Raw genomic sequence first — 16,139 nt, forward strand, 5'->3', positions numbered from 1 at the left:
ATGAGCTGTGATGTAGGTTGCAGATGCAGCTCAGATCCCATGTTGCTGTAGCTGTGGTGTAGGTTGGCAGCTATAGCTCTGATTTGACCCCTAGCCTGGGAACCTCCATATGCTGCAGGTATGGCTGTTTTTAAAAAGCAAAAAAAATAAAAGAATCTGACTGCAGCAGCTCGGATTGCTGTGGAGGCATGGGTTCAATTCCTGGCCTGGCATGCAGTGGGTTAAAGGATCCAGCACTGCGGCAGCTGCAGCATAAGTGGAGCTATGGTTCAGATTCGATCCCTGGCTTAAGAACTTCTGTATGCCGCAGGCGTGGCCATAAAAAAACAATAATAAAAGTAACACAGCAGAGGGAGTTTCCACTGAGGTTCAGCGGTAACTAACCCAACTAGTATCCATGAGGATGCAGGCTCAATTCCTGGCCTCGCTCAGTGGGTTAAGGACCTGGCATTGCCTCAAGTTACAGCACAGGTCAAAGATGTGGCTCAGATCCCACGCTGCTGTGGCTGTGAACTTCCACATGCCACAGGTGCAACTCTCAAAGGCAAAAAAAAAAAAAAGAACACGGCAGAGGAAAATTAAAGATAATCCTAGAAATGAAAAGTACAATCACCGGAGTTTCTGCTGTGGTACATTGGGCTAAGGATCCAGTGTTGTCTCTGCAGTGGCTTGGATTTGATCCCCGGCCCAGGAACTTCCATATGTCATGGGCGAAGCCAAAAAAAAATTTTTTTCAAGTACAATCAATCACCAAAATTGAAAACTTAATTGGAGTTCCCTTGTGGCTCAGTGGGTTAAGGATCCAGCATTGTCACTGTAGTGGCTCAGGTCACAGCTCTGGCGCAGGTTTGATCCCTGGCCCAGGAACTTCCACATGCCATGGACATAGCCAAAAACCCAAATCAAAACAAAAAACACTTCAATGGATGAATGGATGTGGCATCAGAGTGGACCTTGCAAAATAACAGCTGAAGTAGAAGCAGATGACAAGAAAACACCCAAAACGCAGAGAGGAAAAAAACTAGAAAACACAGAATAACGGTTAAAATACCTGGAAGATATACTGAGAAAGTTATCAAAGTAAAGTATACATTTTATCATAGTTTCATAAAACAACAGTATGAGAAGGATATTACTTGAAGAGGGAATGACTGAGAATTTTCTAGAATGGGTAAAGACAGTAGTCCACAGATGCAAGAATCCCAACAAATTCTACAGAGTGTAAATAAAATTAAGCCCAGCCCTAGACATAGTGAACTGCTGAAAACTAAAGACAGAGATAATCTTACAAGCATCAGAGGAAAAAACAAAAAAGCATTAATTACCTTTTTAGGTGTGACAGCCCACTGCTGACTTCACAACAGTCAGTAAAGGCCAGAAAATAGTGAGATGACAGCTTCATGGGCTAAAATTACCAGCAACCTAGAATTCTAAACCTGGAGAAAAGATACAGTAATTAAAGAATCAAAGTAAAATGAAGATATTTTCAAACAAAAACAGAGCTCTTCATCAGCAGACTCACACTGAGGGAAATTCTGGTGGGGGCAGGGGTAAGCAGTCTAAGTGACCTGCAGGCCTCTGTTGCTCAGGAGCAATATAATGTCACAGACTCCCTCCAGGTATAGATACACTGCTAAGTATGTTGTTGTTTCCTAGGACAACCACGAAATGACAGAAAAAGAGGCAAGACTAACAAATCAACATAAGGGGAAAAAATGAGAAACTAAAAAATTGTTTAAAAAATACAAAGGAGGAGTTCCCATTGTGGCTCTATGGTAACAAACCCAACTTATATCCACAAGGACGTGGGTTCGCTCCCTGGCCTCACTCAGTGGGCTGGGGGATCTGGCGTTGCCTTGAGCTGTGGTATAGGACACAGACATGGCTTTAATCCAGCATTGCTGTGGGTGTGGTGTAGGCCAGCAGTTGCAGCTCAGATTTGACCCCTAGCCTGGGAACTACCATATGTTGCAGGTACAGCCCTGAAAAGACAAAAAATACATATATTAATATATACACACCCACAAAGGATAACAGAAGATGATAGAGCCAACTCCAAATATAATCAATGATAGCATTATAAGAAAATATACTACCTATGTTATTCCTTTTGCTCTGATTCTAAAAGTGATTTCAGCATGACCCAGATTCCTATTTTGAAAAGCAATCTATGCATCTAATGTGATTCCTGCAGCAGGAAAAGACACAAACATGTCTAGCAGTCAGCTAGGAAGTGTTGGAAAAGCTAAAAGTGGCTGCTTCTTCATCAAAACTGGTAGAAATTATAAAATATATGTCTGGAAACTATTCAAAATCCTTTTACATCAGGACTATAAGTGTACAAAATAACATATCTCTTTGATATTTATACATATGCATAGTACATCTTGATATTTGTACATCTTATATATTAAGAAATATATTTCTTTGAAAATGGAAAGCTTACTTTTTAAATAAATACTGGAGTTCCCATTGTGGCTACAAGGGGTAAGAACCTGACTGGCATCCATGAGGATGTGGGTTCGATCCCTGGCCTCACTCATTGGGTTAGTATCCAGTGTTGCTGCCAAGTTTTTGCATAGGTCACAGAGGCAGCTTGGATCGGCGTTGCTGTGGCTGTGGTACAGGCCAGCAGCTGCAGCTCCTATTCCACCCCTAGCCTGGGAACTTCCATATGTCACAGATGCGGCCCTAAAAAGAAAAAATAAATAAATAAATAAATTCTGCTGATGAACCATGCAAGTACAAAAAGCAGGGTGGTCGTATATATACAAACTTACGCAATTTCAAATTATTTCTGAAAAAATACACAAGAAGCTACTAGCTATGGTTGCTTCTGAGGAGGGAATTAGAAGAAAGAGGATGAGGAAGCTCTCATCTTATGCCCTTTTGAAAATTGTGCATCTAACTTAAGAAAATATTTTAGATCATCAGATACTAACACTTTAATGGAAGTACAAAGAGCTAAGAAGAGCCAGAACACCGCTAAGAGTAAGATCAGGAGGGCCTTGCCCTTCCAAATATCAATGATTTTTATAAAGCTATAGTAATTAAAACCATGAGGTATAGGTGCTGGGATAGAAAAACTGACCCATGGTATGGAAAAGAGAGCTCAGAAACAGAGGTGCTCACCTATGAACACCTGATATACAACACAACTGGCATTATAGATCAGTGGAAAGGCAAGTAATTTTTCAATAACTGGTGGTTATGTATGTTTTAACATAAATTTTTAAAAAATCAGTAAAATTTGGATCCCTATCTAACACTGTACATATAGAAGATATTTTTGACCATGATAAGGAAAGACTTTATAAGAATTAGAAAGTATGACCATAAAGAAAAAGACTGGTAAATTCAAGTACACTGAAATTAATTAAATTTAATTAACTTAACCCTCTGATAATCAAAAAAGATACTATAAAGAGAATGAAAAGGCAAGCCACAAAGTGGAAGATATTTGCAACTCGTATTCTGAGTTATACCTACAATATATAAAGAACTTCTGTGAATTAGTAAGAAAAAATATTTAAAAAAGGAGCAAAGGAGTTCCCGTCGTGGTGCAGTGGTTAACGAATCCGACTAGGAACCATGAGGTTGCGGGTTTGGTCCCTGGCCTCGCTCAGTGGGTTAAGGATCCGGCGTTGCCGTGAGCTGTGGTGTAGGTTGCAGACACGGCTCGGATCCCGTGTTGCTGTGGCTCTGGCATAGGCCGGTGGCTCCAGCTCCGATTCGACCCCTAGCCTGGGAACCTCCATATGCCGTGGGAGCAGCCCAAGAAATAGCTAAAAAGACAAAAAAAAAAAAAAAAAAAAAAAAGAGCAAAAAAAGAGTTCACTGGTGGCTCAGCAGATTAAGGACCTGGCATTGTGGCTCAGGTCACTGCTGGAGTGCAGGTTTGATCCCTGACCCAGGAACTTCTCCATGCTGTGGGTGGCAAAAAAAAAGGAAAAAGAAAAATGAGCAGGAGTTCCTACTGTGGCACAACAGGATCAGCAGTGTCTCTGAAATGTTGGGAAGCAGGTTCAATACCTGTCCGGTGCAGTGGTTAAGGATCCAGTGTTGCTGCAGCATAGGTCGCAACTTTGGCTCAGATCTGATCCCTGGCCACACCCACGGCATTGATGTTCCCCACCCAGGGATGGAACCCACCACAGCAGTGACATGAGCAACTGCAGTGACAACGCTGGACCCTGAACCTGCTGCACCACAAAAGAACTCCAGTAATTCCTAAATACATGAAATAATGTTCTAACTTGCTATAAAACTAGAAACATGTGAATTAAAATCACCATCATCCAACATCCAGGAGAATATTAAGGTTTGATAATATCAAATGCCAGGAAGAATTAGGACAAAGGATTGTAGGTGTGCATGTAAATTTGTACAACTTCTTTGAAAAGTTTGACATCTGGTAAAACTGAACATGCACATATCCTACACTCATCAATCACGCCTCTGGGTACATATAACACTACACAAGTTTGTGCTTATGCACAGTAGAGGACGTACAAAAACATGTATAGCAGCATTGTCTTAAAAAAAACTAGAAACAACTGAAATGTCCATCAGTGGAAGAATTAATAAGATGGGAGTGTTAGATGTACACAGTGGAAATACAGCAGTGTGAAACGAATGCAGTATCCCACAAAATGTTTGACTGGTCCTCATCAAAATTGTCAAGGAAAGTCATCCAAAAAAAGGGGGGGTGGGGAGGAGTTCCTATTGTGGTTCAGTAGGTTAACCTGACTAGTATCCCTGAGGATACAGGTTTGTAGGATTCCTGGCCTCACTAAGTGGGTTAAGGATCCGGCGTTGCCATGAGCTGTGGTGTAGGTTGCAGAAGTGCCTCAGATCCTGTGTTGCTGTGGCTGTGGTGAAGGCCAACAGCTATAGCTCTGATTCAACTCCTAGCCTGGAAACTTCCATATTCCATGGGTGTGGCCCTAAAAAAAAATAATAATAATAAATAGGAATACTCTGAGAAACTTTCACAGCCAAGAGGAATCCAAGGAGACATGATGACTAAGTGAACATGTTATCTTGGATGGAATCCTGAAACCAAAAAAGAACATTAGGTAAAAACTAAAGGAAACTTGAATAAACCTTGGACTTTTGTTAATAATGTCAGTTTAATTAATTTTAATAAATGTACCACAATAATTTAAGATGTTAACATGGAAACTGTGTGCAGGGTATGAAGGAATTCTATATTGTTATCTACTCACTTTTTCTCTTTTTTACAGCTCTAGCTGAAGTATGTGGAAATTCTCGAGCTAGGGGTTGAATTGGAGCTGCAGCTGCAGGCCTACACTACAGCCACACCACAGCCACAACCAACACCAGATCCAAGACACATCTGTGATGTACGCAACAGCCTGTAGCAACACTGAATCCTTAACCCACTGAGCAAGGCCAGGGATTGAACCTGCATCCTCATGGACACTATGTTGGGTTCTTAACTGCTGAGCCACAATGGGAACTCCTACTCAATTTTTCTATAATCTAAAACAGTTTTAAGAATAATGTCAAAAATAAAGTTATGGCAATTTTAATACGGATCAATTTTTTTAAATTAATTTATTTGCTTTTTAGGGCTGCACCTGTGGCATATGGAGATTCCCAGACTAGGGGTCAAATCAGTGCTACACCTGCCGGCCTACACTATAGCCACAGCAACATCAGATCCTGGCTGTGTCTGCAACCTACACCACAGCTCATGGCAAGGCCAGATCCTTAACCCACTGAGTGACACTAGGGATGGAACCCACAACCTCATGGTTCCTAGTTGGATTCCTTTCCACTACATCACGACGGGAACTCCTGGATCAATTTTTTAAAACATTGTTAGGGGAGTTCCCGCTGTGGACCCCTAGCCTGGGAACCTCCATATGCCACAGGTGTGGCCCTAAAAAAGACAAAATAATAATAATGTTAGGTAAAGGTAACTTGGAAGAATATAGACTTGATTCTATTTACATAAGTTCAAGAACGGCAAATAAATGTGTTGTTTAGGATAAAAGCATTGTAAAAGTGAAAATAAAACAATGGAAAAACATTACAGGTGAGAAAAATGAGCTATTTACTCAAGGTTCACAGACCTTCCAGGGTCAGAAAATAAAGGAAGTAGGAAGTTTCCTTGTGGTGCCGCGGGGTAAGGATCCAATATTGACACAGCTGTGGCTCAGGTCACAACTGTAGTGCAGGTTCAAACCCTGGCCCAGGAACTTCCACATGCTGCAAGTATAGCCAACAAACAAAAAGGAAGAAAGGAAGTATAAAAACAAAATTCACAAGTGTTTACCTCTGGCAGTGGTAGTGGGAAAAGGCAGGCAGAAGGAAGGAGGGAATGGGATCACAGGGATCTTGTGGGATTGTGGAAATAAACATTTTATTTCTTGTCCTGGATATAGTGTACATACGTATTTCTACATGTTTCCATATACTTCCATATGCATGCTGTATTTTAAAAATTTGACATATTTTTTAATTTTTCTTTTTAGGGCCACACCCGTGGCATATGGAAGTTCCCAGGACAGGGGTTCAATCAGAGCTATAGCTGCTGGCCTATGCCACATCCACAGCAATGAGGGATCTGAGCCACGTGTGTGACCTACACCCACAGCTCACGGCAACTCCAGTTCCTTAACCCACTGAACAAGGCCAGGGGTTGAACGTGAATACTCATGGATACTAGTCAGATTCGTCTCCGCTGAGGACGGCAACTTCCTGACATTTTTATTAATTAATTATTGTCTTTTTGCCATTTCTTGGGCCACTCTCGCAGCATATGGAGGTTCCCAGGCTAGGGGTCGAATCGGAGCTGTAGCTGCCGGCCTATGCCAGAGCCACAGCAACACGGGATCCGAGCTGCATCTTCGACCTACACCACAGCTCACAGCAATGCTGGATACTTGACCCACTGAGCAAGGCCAGGGATGGAACCCGCAACCTCATGGTTTCTAGTCGGATTCATTAACCACTGTGCCATGACAGAAACTCCCTGATGTTATTATTTTTAGAAATAGAAGTAAAACATCTCTGGCCCTTGAGCAGGCTCTGGTCCTAATACAGTGGCACCACCATTCTCTGTGGGAGGTGGCTCCCTGGATCTAGTTAGGGTCTCCACACGGCCTTGTCTTCTGTTCCCCTGGCCTCCCCTAGGCTGACAGAAAGAAGCTGCCTTTCTGGTCAACGCATGGCTAGCTCAAGCAGATCCAGATGAGGACTGTGCACAGGTCATCTCTGTTGTCCCTTCCTTTCAAACACCGTCAAGCATCAGCAAAGCAGCAGTATGGGACTGGAGAGCAGCCAGGGCCTGTGGGGATCAGTTTGTTTTGGCCCATCAAGGATGGGGCTTCAGTCTGGGCACCACCCAGGCTTAAAGGCAAAGTTCTCTCATAGAACAGATCCCTGCTTGTTATCATTCCCACTCAAGTCCCAGACAAAATTCCCATTGCCCCAGGGGACTGACAAAGGGAGATGGGCCAGGGGGTCGAGTGGACTGAGGCCCTAAGTAGAATATGGTCCAAAAACTTTAAAATAATTTCCCTGAGTCACAAGTCCATGGAGAACTAGACTTGGCATTGAGAGGGGCTCAGAGCAAATCTGTTGATCCAGCACCAAAGAGAACACAGCCTATGGACCAGGGGGCAAGGCTGATGTCCACAGGAACACTGACCCCCCAAAAAACCAAGGTTCAGCTTTGGAGCCACTCCTCCCAACATGGCCCATCCCAAGGCTTGAATGCTGACAGCCCAGCCAAAGAGCCCCACACAAAGGATGACCCAGAGAGGGGTCCTGACTCCCTGAGTTATTTTCCAAAAGAACATGGAGTCACAGAGAGGCTAAGGGAGTTGGCAAGGGCCACACAGCCAGTCACAGGCCATTGACCTGAGGCTTCAACCTGGAGCCATCCTTTGAAAAGCTCAGCCCTTCTAGTGGGGAGGGCAGAACTCTGAGGAGACACTGCAAGAAGGATGGGGACTCAGGACGAAAGTAGACAAATAAACCGCATCAAGCACAGTCTCCCTCAGCCCTAGAGTAAAGATGCCACTACAGTCAAGGAAATACTCCAGCCCAGAGCCAGCAAGGGCTGTCCTATAAGGGGAAAGGGCCCCCAAATCCAAAGGCTTGAAAAGCACAGGTAGAGGCCTCAGCAGATCTCATGCAAGTCTACCACAAGCTCCCAAATCCACCAAAAGGAAGTGAGGTGGGTGTTCCAGAGATTGGGAAGCTCCTGGTTCATCCCTAACCTGAAGCCAGTGGCTGGATTCCCTGTGTGGACTAGGGCAGCTGGGGTACATTCAGAGGAAGGCTGTAGGGCTGGCCTGGGCTTAAAGACTTACTTCACAGAAAGAGGACGAGCTAGTCTGCCCCCTTAAAGGTCCAAAAAAGATCATTATAATTTACTCTGAAATCCCCCTCCTGAGAATTTACCCAAAGAAGGAAAAGGCTGTAAGCAAAAAGGAGGTCACCATAGGGTTGTTTATAAAGAAACAGACACTGGAAGATTTAAGTGGCCAGCAAGAATGCTGCCCTTGCCAGGCAGTCTGGCAGCCCTTAAATCCAGCAAGGCTGAGCACTGAGATGGAAAGCCAGGGGTGCTTAGAGTCCATTTTCTCCTTAACAGACTGCAGAGATCCTGGTTAAGAACATACAAAAGCTCTAGGGTGAGAAATCCTGGACAGATGGAAGACTGTTCGTCTATGAAATGGGGCTAGTTTCACTCATGCCTCCTGAATGTGAGGGTAGGATGTGATGACTTAGGCACACACCTTGTGGCCCAGTCCAGATGAGTGCTCAAGAAATAGCAGCTCAAGCAAATAAAAATGGAGTTTTTAATCACACCCAGGACCCACTAAAAAACAAAACTGACTGTTTTTGTGGTTGGCGAGGGTTCAGGAAACAAGCAAGATGGAAGTCTATTGTTGGAAAGCAATTTGACAGCATCCACCAAAGCCTTAAATGCACATTCTCCAAAAACAGAAATTTTACTACAAAGAACTTGACCTCTGCATGTCTTTGGAATATTATGCCAAAACATGGTTGTGACAGCACAGACTGTAATAATCATATACAAAGCTGGTCTACCAATAGCAGGTTACAGAAACTGTGCCATCCACAGAATGGGATTCTGTGGAACTGTTAAAAGGAGGAAAAGCACAATGACACCTCTGGCAGGAATTCCTGCATGAACAGCACAACTTAGTATAGCTTTCATTAGGTAAAAGCTCAAACTTTTTTTTAAATGATTTTTATTTTTTCCTTTATAGTTGGTTTACGCCAACTGTTTTCCTAAATGCAGTACAAGAAAACTTATTTGGAGGAATTCCTGATGCGGCATAACAGGATTAGCAGTGTCTTGGGAGCCCTGGGACACAGGTTTGATCCCCAGCCCAGCACAGTGGGTTAAGGATCCAGTGTTGTTGCAGCTGTGGCCTCGATGGCAATTGGCAGCTCAGATCTGATCCCTGACCCAGGAACTGCACATGCTTCAGGGCAGCCAAAAAGAAATTTATTTGGAGAGAAAAACTGGGGGTACAGTAGAGACTGGGGAGTAGAGATATCTTTTACTTTTCTCTCTGAATTTTTTTAACCATGTGTACGTTTATGTAACACAGACATATCAAACACATGTGTTAATGGCAGAATTACAAGCCACAAATTTTTGGGGATATATAGATATATTTTTAAATACATATTAAAAATATTTTCATAATATATATTCATATAATACATTGAAATATATTACATATATTCTATATTTAAATATATATTTTAAAATGTTGTATTTTCAATATATTTTTTCTTTTTTTTTTTTTTTTTTGCCATCCCAGTGGAGTTCTCGGCCAAGGATCAGATCTGAGCCACAGTTGTAACCTATGTCACAGATGCAGCAATGCCAGATCCTTTAACCCACTGCGGCAGACCAAGGGTCAAACATGTGTCCTGGTGCTACAGACTCCAGTGATCCCACTGTGCAACTCCTTAACTATTTTTAAGTACAGTTTGGTGGCATTAAGTATATTCACATTGTTGTAGAACCATCACCACCACCTATTTCAAGTTTTTTCAACATTCCAAATGTGTATTCATTAAACACAACCTCTTCACCCCCTCTCCCTCTGGGCCCTGGTAACCACCATTCTGCTTTGTCTCCATGAATTTGACTTTTCTAGTTATCTCATGTAAGTAGAATCATACAATATTTGTCCTTTAGTGATGGGCTTATTTTCACTTAGCTTAAGTATCATGTGGCAGGATTCCCTTCCTTTTTAAGGTTGAGTATTTTTCTGTGTATATGCGCATTGTTTATCCATCCACCCAACAATGAATAGATACTTGGGTTGTTTCTATGTGAATGGTGTTGCTCTGAACATGGCTGAGCAAATATGAGGTGGTGCTTCAAATCTTGGTAAATACCCACAAGTAGAACTGCTAGATCATACAGTAAATGTTTAAATTTTTGAAGAACTGCCAAAGTGTTTTCCACAGCAACTCTACCACCTTACATTCCCAACAGCAATGCATGAGGGTATTTTTAAACTCTTTTCTTCTAAAGGCTGCTAAGGAGACTGACTTGAGGGCTTCCAGCTTTTCTTGGTGTCACTGGTAACTTGTTTGTGAAACAAGTAACATGGTCTGTGAGTTCAATAACAGACATCTTGCACACACCCTGGCCCCAACTGGCAGAGGTCAGGGTGTAGCCAGGGCATGTCAGAGCATCTAGAGGATAGAAGCCTGTCCTCTGAGGCCCATGAGTAGGGAAGTGGGGGCTCCAGAGGGAAGTGGGAAACCTTAATAAGGCACTTACCTCAATGGGCCCTCCCAGTGCCAAGGATTCCTGTTGGGCCAGGTTGTGGTTGCTGTCCCCCGAGGCCAAGGTAAGATGCTTATTCAGTCAGGCCTCATCGCCTGTCATCAGCAGAGAATGCAGTTGCTGTTCAGCAGGTACTATGTGCAGTTTCAGGATCAGCAAGCTGCGGGCATGGGCTCCAGAGACCTGGTCGTGGGAGTTGCTCCCAAAACACAGGCAACTGCAGAGCAGGGACCCGAGACTCTCTAAAGTTAAGCCTGCAACTTCTGGGACTTTCAAACCCTTCTCCAAGGTTTCTCAACATGTAGCACAGGGAAAACCTGCATCAGAAGAGTAAACTGGGGTGGCATTAAAAATGTAGACTCCTGTGTCTAGGATCCAGACCTGGATTAAGGTTTGGGGTCCAGCCTAAAAATCTGTATCTTTGAGAAGCATATTCAAGCTACGGTTACAGATTTGGGCAAAAGTTGGCCTCATTCTCTGAGGAAGAATTCAGAGGCAGGATTGTGGCCTCCAAACCAAGATTGGCAAGGAAAACTCCTGACATCAGCCCCATAGGGACCACATCTACCAAGTCCCTGGCACAAAACAGTCCTTAGGACCCTGCCTCCCTGCTCAGCAGAGGGACTTCCACGAGAGAAGAACAAGGAAGTTTCAGAGTGATACCACCAGCCCCCAATTCCCCAGGTAAGGACTGGCGATGCAGCATCTCCATTAGCCTGATGATGGTGATGATGTTCACATTGGAACCATCTGAACTCCAGAGGATTTTTTCAGTCTTCAGTCCAGAGGTGGATGAAGGAGCCCAGAGAGTGGAGGTTACCTACACTGATCCAGAACTCTGATAGATTTAGCTGAGAATCCAACTCAGTCTGATTCCAAACCTATACTTCAAACAATCTGGAAGGAGGTGGGAGGATTGATAGGAATGAGTTAAAGCATCCCCATTTTTGTTGTGTGCAACTCCAGACAGCAAAGGCTATCTACGGTGACTGCAAGCATCTGGAAGGCCATCCCATATCAAGCTGCTTGGTCTCCTGGCAGGTGGCTCAGTGGGACAACCACAGAACTGGGTAGTCAGATTCTGTCCCTGCTTCCTAGAGCTTTTCACCCTGTTTTTGTCTTTTTGCCTTTTCTAGGGCCGCTTCCCACAGCATATGGAGGTTCCCAGGCTAGGGGTCTAATCAAGGAGCTGTAGCGACCAGCCTATGCCACAGCCACAGCAACGCGGGGTCCGAGCTGCGTCTTTGACCTACACCACAGCCCACAGCAATGCCGGATCCTTAACTCACTGAACGAGGCCAGGGATCGAACCCACAACCACATGGTTCCTAGTCGGGACTTGTTAACCACGAGGGGAACTCCCCCTCTCAGGTTTTTTGTTCATGAGAGCGGCAGGATAGTCTCAGCACCCTCCAAGTCAAACTCATCCAGTTCTCTGATGTGAACCACAAGTGTTTTCAATCCTGTTAGGTGCTCTAAAAAGTTTCAGTTGCCCTTCCAACCCAGTTGTCACACCAAGACTGTCAAGGTGGAAATGATGGAGCAGCAGGTGTGAGAGGCCTGAGGAATCCAGCACTGGGTGTTGCTGGGATGGACAGGACAGACTGACAGAAGGGATCCCAGCAGAGATGAAAGGAGAGGAATATGAGGATGCTGAACAAAGTTGATGCACAGGCCAGGGCTCCAAGGCACAGCCTGACCCTGGGAGAATCTCAGGTGATGAGCCTGACATGCAGAAACGAGGTCAGGAGGGTGGGGCAGGGCTTTCTTCCCAGAGAGATTTCAGCTTTTCTTTCAAAGCACTGATAATGGCTGTTCAGAGGCCAGCTGAGGAAGGACATGAGGCTGCATTCTGCAGTGAACACTAAAGACAACTGTGTCTTGGCTGGGGCATGACTCCAACTGCCTGCTGGGCTCTTTTAAAAAACTGCTCCATCAAACAATGCTGCCCAGACTTTAGTTCTCATACTGAAAGATACTTTAACTTTTTGCCCATTTTAAATTACAGTTACAAGATGTTTTAAACTCAACTACTGTACATTTCTAGGCTTTTACACTTTAAGACAGAACTTTTCATTTATATCAAATTCACATTTTTATCACCTTTGACTAATTTTGTTTTAATGAGAATTTGAGATCAGCTGTGCCACCGCCTCCGACCTTCACCTCCAGATTAGTCAAAAGCATCACATATTAAACAAGGTGGAGAGGATGGGTAAAGTCTCCCCACACCTGAGGCCAGATGATCCCCCCCATTGACCAGCACAACAGAATGCTGAAACCAAGACACCGACCTCAGCACCCCTGACAAAGACAAGGTGCAATGGTCTTAAATCTGGCCAAAGACTAGGGAATTTACCAATTAAAAATACAAATGGATGGAGCAGTTCCTTGGCTGTCTAGTGGTTAGGATTCATCATTTTCTCCGCTGCTGCACAGGTTCAATCCCTGGTCTGGGAACTAAATTCCCACATCAAACTACTGCATGCTGTGGCCAAAAAAAAAAAAAAAAAAAAAAGCAAAATAGATGAATCAACTCTGTATTACCTGAGGTTCCCATTCCTCCTGGCTCCCAACACTCTGGGAAAAAGGGAATCTATGGCAAATCATTCTAGGGTTGAATCGATACATTGTAAGTAAGAGATCAAAAAAAAAAATCTATAAAGGGCTTCCAATCTGATCAACCCAACACCATTACTGTACAAAAAAGTTTTATTAGTTAATCACCCCAGCTGCACCTCTGTTCATGCTCCAGGTCACACCTGTCTCTCATATCCAGCCCAGGTTCATAGGCAAGTTACCAGATTAGCAAATAGGAAAACTGTTCTGCAAAATAGCAATTGTCAGCTTAAGGCATTACTAACATTGCAGAAGGAAGCAAGGTTACTAGGGAAGTTTGGAAAACCCAGATTGGTGATTTCTGGGATAGCAAACCCTTTCTAAAAGGGCCAGCCCCTGCTGCTGTTGGGAGATGACACTCTTGCTCTGGGTGACCCATCCATAATGTCACAAAAAAAAAAAAACAAAAAAAAAAACACTGTCTATTCCTTGAGCTTCAGATTTAGAAATTAGTTCTATAAAAAGCACTCTGTCCAGAAGCTGACACGTCCATGGGCCTCTAAAGAGTGCTCACTCGTCCTCCCTGGCTGGAGCAGGGGAGGGTTGAGATATACGGAAGGTTGGTCAGGCTCGGTTTTTAAAAATAAAGTCACTACTAGAAATAGAGAGCAAAGGGCAGAGACCCCTGCTGCAATCACATGCTGAATCATTGTCCTCCCAGAGAGCAGGCTCCTACGGGTTCCTTCAGTCCATGGAAGTGCTCAGAGCAGGGCAGGCCAGTGTGGCCACGGAGCTGCTGCCTGCCTCACTGCATGCCGAACCACTGCTCCTGGTCAGCCCACTGGGCCGCCTCACTGTCGCTGCCCTCCAGGTCCCCTTCTTCCCCACTCCCTTCCATGTCGTCCACATCCTCCTCCTGAGTGGCATCCGTGGGACTCTCCTCCTTCTCCATCTTCTGCATCCCCTCTAGAGACTTCTGGTCATTGGGGTCCAAACTAGGGGACAACAAAACAAAGGAGAGGCCTGAATCTCTGCCTTGCTTCTGGCTGGCTGATGTGTCATCTCCCTGGCACGGCAGTGAAATGACCACTAACTCTAGCAGTTAGAGAAACTGCTAATGCCTGGCCTCTCCAAACAACTCTGGTTCCATTTGCAGGATTGAGGGAGTCCACCACTAGAAGTGAAAAAAGGTGTCTTGTCCCAAGTTTCAGAATTCTCAATTTGAGTTCTCTCCATGTATTTCTTAAACCTTTTCATACACTTATTACCCCTAGCACTCTGCCAGAGGAAGATACTAGATTAACACAAATGAAAAAGTAGCAAACAACCATTAACAGAAAAAGTTAAGTGTAATTTCTTAAGAGTATTGGGTTTTTAAGATACAAGGTTACAAAAAATACTTATTTTTTTCTGTGCATAAAATTGTTCCATGTTCTTATGATATAATTAAACGTATCAGCATCCCAGTAGTCAACCGACATCCTCGTGCTTACCACGGGACAGATTTGTCAACTCCTAGGTTAGACCCCAGGACCCAAAGTTACCCCGACCTGGGCACTTGACTTCAGCAGCCAAGAGTCTTTGTGCATGCCAAAGCCCCAAAAGTCCAGAGGTTCCAGCATATTTATTTACTTGGCTCCTAAGAAATCTGTTTTTTTTTTTTTTTTTTTTTTTTTAAGGGCCACACCTGTGGCATGCGGAGGTTCCCAGGCTAGGGGTCGTATCAGAGCTGCGGCTGCTGGCCTCTATATACCACAGCCACAGCAACTTAGGATCCTAGCCATGTCTGCAATATACACCGAATCCTTAACCCACTGAGTGAACCCGCATCCTCATGGATACTAGTCAGGTTCTTAACCCATGAGCCACAATGGGAACTCCTGTCCTCTTGGCCTTTGTGACCATCCACCAAGGCCACATGGTGTCCAATCTCTAGCAAATTCCACCTCTAATTAAAGTCTGGTATTTTATTTTCACATGTGCTTCTGGGCTTCCAAAAGGCAGGTGAAACCCATGCGGGAATCCTGCTCCTACTTAGTGTAGCTTGATTTGTAATATCCCTCTTCTCTGAAACCTTCTATACAGCTCTCACCCACACCCAGGGCTCCCCATCCTCTGCACTCCCACCTTGCCTTCTAAAGACTGCTATGAAAGCACTTTTAGCACATGGCATCAATCAGTCTGTGGAGACTGAAAGGTCCCGGAATCACAGCATCCCCAGTGGTTACTGAGATGCCAGTCTCATGAGTGGTGCTCAACTGCTGAACACGTAAATGAATGTGATTACAGTCGATTAAAGACAGGCCTCCACCATAACTTTATAGACACACAGACAACCCTCAAAGAAATCACTTCTGTATTAAGCAGTAAGAATACCACTATTTATTTAGTATTTACTATGTACCAGGCACAGTGCTTGCTAAGAGCTTTACATGGAATAATCATTTAATCCTTATTTAATACCTAATAAGGTAGATATAGACAAGGAAATTTGTTAGTAACTTGTCCAAGATAACAGATAGTAAAGGTAGTATTCTTCAGAGCTTAAGTTCTTAACTACTACAGTAGGTAGAAACATGGGAAAGTACTCACAATACTTTGATTTGAAAAAGCAGAATATAAAATATATACTACATATAACCCTATAAAAATATGTATATGCGTTGGCAAGGCCAGGAAGATGATCTACACAAATGAAAACAGATGTTATAGTGGTGTGGCTGGTTATGAGTGAAATAGTTCTTTAATGTTGTTAGTA

General features: G+C 43.8%; 1 protein-coding gene across 5 annotated transcripts in view; it reads right to left on the bottom strand.

The window, feature by feature from the left end:
• Positions 1-16,139, bottom strand: part of ANAPC7 (anaphase promoting complex subunit 7) — a 45,022-nt gene that overhangs the window by 5,329 nt on the left and 23,554 nt on the right. For 2 of the 5 annotated variants that reach the window (XM_013982860.2, XM_013982861.2), the window contains one exon: positions 13,516-14,376. In XM_013982860.2, the coding sequence (XP_013838314.1) occupies positions 14,187-14,376 (190 nt within the window). In that variant the 3' untranslated portion in view covers positions 13,516-14,186. Of the gene's footprint in view, positions 1-1,325; positions 1,437-10,816; positions 14,377-16,139 lie in introns of those variants that run through there. The other 3 variants (XM_013982862.2, XM_013982859.2, XM_021072834.1) reach the window with 2 other exon arrangements.

The sequence above is a fragment of the Sus scrofa genome, chromosome 14, assembly GCF_000003025.6.
Source record: "Sus scrofa isolate TJ Tabasco breed Duroc chromosome 14, Sscrofa11.1, whole genome shotgun sequence".
Lineage (NCBI taxonomy): Eukaryota > Metazoa > Chordata > Mammalia > Artiodactyla > Suidae > Sus > Sus scrofa.